At 34.9% G+C, this 6000-nt stretch overlaps 1 protein-coding gene across 6 annotated transcripts in view; it reads right to left on the bottom strand.

Annotated features, from left to right (window-relative positions):
- Nucleotides 1–6000, bottom strand: part of LNPK (lunapark, ER junction formation factor) — a 113783-nt gene that overhangs the window by 32494 nt on the left and 75289 nt on the right. For 5 of the 6 annotated variants that reach the window (XR_002823963.1, XM_004375485.2, XM_023730547.1 and 2 more), the window contains 3 exons: nucleotides 3647–3752; nucleotides 2176–2246; nucleotides 871–1041 (listed from right to left, as the gene is read on the bottom strand). Coding sequence is in view for 5 of the 6 variants with exons in the window: in XM_004375485.2 (XP_004375542.1) it covers nucleotides 871–1041; nucleotides 2176–2246; nucleotides 3647–3752 (348 nt within the window). In the remaining variant the exon portion in view is untranslated. Of the gene's footprint in view, nucleotides 120–870; nucleotides 1042–2175; nucleotides 2247–3646; nucleotides 3753–6000 lie in introns of all 6 variants that reach the window. The other variant, XM_023730549.1, reaches the window with a different exon arrangement.

Genomic DNA, 6000 nt, shown 5'->3' with positions numbered 1-6000 from the left:
GCTTAGTTTTTTGGATCTTTGCTGTGGAGGGACAGCATGGTGCTTCTGCCTAGAGTGCCATTTTGCCGGAAGTCGCCCCCCTGCGCCATAATTTTAGCAATCTTCATAATTCAGAATTGCTGAACAAAAATAGTTATATTGGCTTAATACGAATAGCAAGAAACAGTTGGCAATTAATAGTCAGATCCTCCATCTCATCTTTTCCAATTTTTCATGACATCGCCTCTAGAATTCCTAAGGCAATTGCAAGATGACTTCTAAAACCCATCAACTCTGACAAATTCTGCTTCTCTAAAATGAGGTTGATTTTATATCAAAGGCATGCACCCCATCATCGGTAATGTTAATCTCACAGGCCTCTATAAATTTTTGTTTCAAAAGAACATCAGTCCTATGCGAGGATGACTTTCCAGTTCCAAAGTTTTCTGCTTTCTGGTAATTTCTAACAATTCATGTGGTCGATGCAAACCTATCTTAATCAATGTTAATCACAAATCTTATAAGAATGTTACCTTTATGAGTAGATGTTCCATAGTTCTCAATCTGCTTCACTGAGATAATTTGAAAAAAATGATTCCATGAAAACATCACTAGTCAAATCTCCCAACAGTTACTACAAGAGGTCAATACATAAGCAATGTTTATCTAGCTGTTGCAAGATGCTGCTTATCACAGTAGAACCACCATTTTAAAACTGAAGCACATCATTACGACGACACAGGAGACTACCGTATCAGAGTAATAGCTAATACATGTATGCTGCAAAATCGATTAATTAATCCATTCTTATAAGAATAAAAGCACTATGCTTTTATTGTTAAATAGCACATTTTATTAAGAGAAAAAACTTTTAAGGTAATATATTCATACCTTCACTGAATTGGTTTTCTGATGGAAGCGCACTTCCTGATGGTGAGGTACCAGCTGAACTGGAGCCTTCCACTGCCTGCCTCTTCTCGAAACTGAACTCTGGAAGTCTTGGAGCCTGGGGCCTGGTTTTTCTTGCCGGATTCAAGAAAAAACAGTAGGCACACCGAAAGGCTAGAGAAAAAAATTAAAAAATAAACAAAACTACAAACCAAAGAAAGTTCAAGGACTAATTAGATAACTTATTAAGATTACTATTGCAAATAGTCAAAGAACCCTTCAAAAGTTATTTATTCCTTCTGAAACTCACGTGTTGTTTTAATATCATTATGATGACACATGTTCTACCTAAAGTTAATTTTAAGGCACATTTTCTAACTATTATTAGAATAAGCATACTAATTTCAAAGCTAAAAAGGCATAGTAAGTTACGTAGCAGGTTAATTAATAGCAAAGCAATATTAATAATGACCTAGTCACCAAAATTACTAGGTATTTTAAATATCCAGAACCTTGCTCACATCAAAGTAAAAATGTGATACATCATATTTCAGAAGCATAATTAGTTTAGTACAGTAGTTTTTAATAGTAGCTACACATAAGAATCATCTTCAGAGCTGAGAAGAAAATGCTGATGCCTGGACACTACCCTAGATCAATGACATCAGACTCTTCGTAGGTATGTCATGGGCGTCATCAATTTTAAAAGCTCTTTGGGGATTTTGATGCACAGTGAGCTTTGAGAACAATTGGCCTAGAGTTTGAGCATTGTTATGAGGAAGAAACCTGAGTTGTCTTCTAAGACCTGCTTTGTTTTGAGTGCTAAGATAAGAAAAATATGCCTGACACACGCATTCAGAGATAAAACCCAAAAAACCAAACCCACTGCTGTCAAGTCAATTCCGACTCATAGTGACCCCATAGGGATTTCCAAGGCTGTAATTTTTATGGAAGCAGACTGCCACATTTTTCTCCCAAGGAGTAGCTGATGTGTTCAAACCACTGACCTTTCAGTTAGCAGCCAAGTGCTTTAACCACTGCACTACCAGGGTACCTATACAGGGACAGTATCTATAACAAACTGACATTACATGGAAAGTGGCATTAAAAAACCCATTGTCATCAAGTCGATTCCAATTTACAGCGACCCTATAGGACAGAGTAAACCTGCCCCATACGGTTTCCAAGAAGCCGCTGGTAGATCTGAACTGCCAACGTTTTGGTTAACAGCCAAGCTCTTAACCACTGGCATCGGATAAAATATTTAAAAGTAAAATATTTTAAATCAAAATGCTCAATAATTCTTACCAATGTATTCAAATTCTTCTTTCAAAGCCATGCCATTATGAGAAAAACACTGCTGACATATAAGGGCATACCTACACAAAAAGGAAAAACGAACAGACCAGTTACAAACACAGACAAAGCTCAAGAGAGAAGCTACTTTAGCCATCATGGCTAATGTATATTTTAACATAACTAAATATGCCATACCAAATTAGATGTTACTTAGTAAACCATAAACAATAATCATTAAACATGTTTTATAAAGTCATAATTCCAATCATTTTAAAATTTAACTTATACATCAAATTAAAATAAACTAGGTAACAGATAAATGAATAGATCTTGATTAAGTTACCAGAAAGGAGCCCTAGTGGTGCAGTGGTTACATGTTTGGCAGCTAACCAAAAGGCCCGTGGTTCGAACCCACCAACTGCTTTGCAGGAGAAAGATGTGGCAGTCTGCTTCCACAAAGATTACAGACTTGGAAACCCTAAGGGGCAGTTCTACTTGGTCCTACAGGGTTGCTACGAGTAGGAATCAACTTCATGGCAACGGGTTTGGTTTGGAAGTTAGCAGAAACACATCTGTTAACAGAACATTTACTTTTCAGTGCTCCTCAAAGTATATTCCTTGAGATGACAGCCCCCAAATCTGTGGTCAGATAAGACTGGAAAAGATAGAACCCTTCAATGAATATTATTAAAGCCTCTGAGAAGTCTTGCAGTAAAGAAATGTAATTTTGTTTAGTCCAGTCCAAAGGTTAATTTCTGTATATCATGATTCAAATACCTTTTCCAGTTAAACATCTTCCTCATTTTCAATTTATACACTTTTTCTATTCTTTGTGTATGTACTTAACAAATACTTGATGCTATCAAACTTCATTCCATCTGTTTTGAATAACATACAATTTATTGTATTAACATTAAATTCTGGACCCTTTCCTTTATCAAATGATATTAACCAGTAAACTTGTCAGATATCTTACTTTACTATCGCATACATTTTTTATAAGTCAATGCTATGGCAATAGCTCTGTTTATATTATGCTTATCTTCCTAGAGTTATTATGAGGATCAAATAATAATTGGAAAAGCATTTTGAGAACTGTAAGTGCTAAATACATGTAAATCATCCTCATTGTTATTAAAATTATCACCATCACCAAGTCCAGTACTGACATCTATAAAACTCCATTTCTTACATTCTACCAGGTTTTCACTATTTTTACACTCTCAAAGCATAAAAATAAACTTATAGTAGGGCTAATATTATTTTTTTCCAAAGGGATTTTATCTAGACTACTTTATCCAAACTCCTGATAAAAACAACTGAGTGTGTATGCTTTTCCAAGGCTATAAAATACTCCATGAAGTTCTAAAATTAGGAAATAGAAGCCACAAAACTGTAGAATGTCTAGCACACACATAAACACCCTGACCAATGAACATATTTTTTATCTGCATTCATCTACCATCCTAGTAAAAATTACCTGTTCTGTGGACCATCACCAACTAAATATTCAACAATTCTATCCAGAGCACCTCGTTCTCGAGGGAGAATGGGTCTTGCTAAAGGTGGACCTGGAGGATGAAGACCTGCCAAATACATAAATATAACTGTAAAATTTAATTTCGTTACCAAGAAATATTTACGCTTGGGAATTTTTAAAAGATTTTTACAAAACATTAATTCTTACAAATCTCTTTGATGCATTCAAATTTTCATTAAAAATACTGCACTACAAAAAAAAATTATTTAACTATGTGCTATATAAGAATCACCAACATACTCTATTAGGAAATGAAACTGTGTTGGGTCTTGCATAAACTAATTCTAGACTCCCCAGCTTTTAAGAGTTTATGTAATAAATTAAGGAACTTCCTCTTTGGGTCATAACAGAGGAACTGGGGCCAAATTTACACTCCTGCCTGAAACAATTAAAAAATTGGGCAAAATATATGAAGCAATGATTTTAAAGATACCGGATATCAAGCAATATAGGACAACAATCCCTGGGAGATGAAAAACAAATAAGATGAAGCCTACAATTGCCCCAGCTTACTGCCTAGAGAGAGTTTCCAGGCAGTGACACAGGAAGGTAGAACCAGGTGAAGAAGTGCAGTAGTCTTGCTGAGTTGAAGAGATAGAGCTGGAATTCTGGGTAGGCCAATGCAGCTAGAGTTCGGAGGAAAGAGTACCACAGAGGAAAGAATACACATAGAAACAACACCAAAGATCTGCAGAGGTCCCCCTAGAGAATCCAGCAGAGTACTGATCAGCACATGTATGTACGAAAACTACCTGAAGATAGAGGAAGAACCATTCAAAAGGATTAAAGGAAACAGTGCTCACACAGGGCCTGGAATAGTGCCTGTTCCCATCAGCCGTATCTTGCAGGTTGTTGGGTAGAGTATTCAGAGGGTTTTGCCTCGATAGACCTAATCTAAATACTGCTCTGATCCCTCCCTAAAAAGCTTAAAAGAAGCCCTGAAAAGATCATTTTTTTTTTCCAAAAAACTTAAGCTGCATCTCAAAACAAAGCTCAAGAATATTTATAGGAATACAAAAATAGTCAGTATCCAATAAGGTAAAATTCACAATGTCTGGCACTGGATCAAAAATTACCAGGCATGTAAATAACCAGGAAAATATAAACCATATGAGGAGAAAAATCAATCAAAATTGACCCAGAAATGACATAAATGATAGAATTAGTAGACAAAAGACATTAAAATGCTTATTATGGCTATATGCCATATGTTCAAGAATCTAGAGGAAAGGTCAATATGTTAAGTAGAGACGTGGAAGATATTGAAAAAGACACAACTGAACTTCTACAGATGAAACTATAATGTCTGAGATAAAAAATTAACAGATGGGATGAACAGATTAGACATTGCAAAAAAAAAACACAAGGATTAGTGAATCTGAAGACATAACAATAGAACCCATATACAATGATACACAGAGAAAAGAATAATTTTATTTATTTTTAGATAAATCATCAGCAAGTTGTGGAACAATCTCAAGCAGCCTAATATATGTATAACTGGAGTCCATGAAGAAGAGGAAAGAGGAGGGCAAAGAAAATTATCTGAAGAAATAATGCACAAAAATTTTTCAAATTTGATTAAAGCTAAAAACCCAAAGATCCAAAAATCTCAACAAACCCTAAGCACAAGAAACATATACACTGCACCATGACACAGCATAATCAAATTGCTAAAAATCAGTGATAAAGAAAAAGTCTTAAAAGCAAGCAGAAAAAGATACATTATGTACAGAGAAAGAGATAAGAACGAGGACAGATTTCTTAACAGAAAAGATGCAAGCCAGAAGACAGTGAAACTTCTTTAAAGTTCTGAAACAAAGACTATTAAACTACAATAAAAATATCTTCTTAATGAAGGCAAAATGAAGATTTTTCAGACATATAAAAGCTGAAAGAATTTATCAGCAGAACTGCACTAAAAAAATGTTAAAGAGAAATTCTTCAGTTAAAAGAAGTCCCTCAAGCAGAAGAAAAATAACACCAGATGGAAAACTGGCTCTATACAAAAGAATGAAGAACATCTGAAATATTTATCATGTGAGTAAATATAAAAGACTTTTTTTATTATTTAAATCTCTTTAAAAGATCATTGACTACTTAAAGGAAACATAATAACAATATACTCACTTCACCAGAGAGGACATTCAGGCGGCCAACAAATACATGAAAAGATACTTGCGATCAATAGCCATCAGAGATACAAATCAAAACCATGACGAGATACCATCTCACCCCTGCAAGAATGGCACTGATCGAAAAACCAGAAAATAATAAATGCTGACGAGGTTGTG

The sequence above is a fragment of the Trichechus manatus genome, unplaced genomic scaffold (assembly GCF_000243295.1).
Source record: "Trichechus manatus latirostris isolate Lorelei unplaced genomic scaffold, TriManLat1.0 scaffold00037, whole genome shotgun sequence".
Classification (NCBI taxonomy): domain Eukaryota; kingdom Metazoa; phylum Chordata; class Mammalia; order Sirenia; family Trichechidae; genus Trichechus; species Trichechus manatus.
Note: the sequence above shows the minus strand (reverse complement) of the source record. Positions and strands in the feature narration are given on the sequence as shown.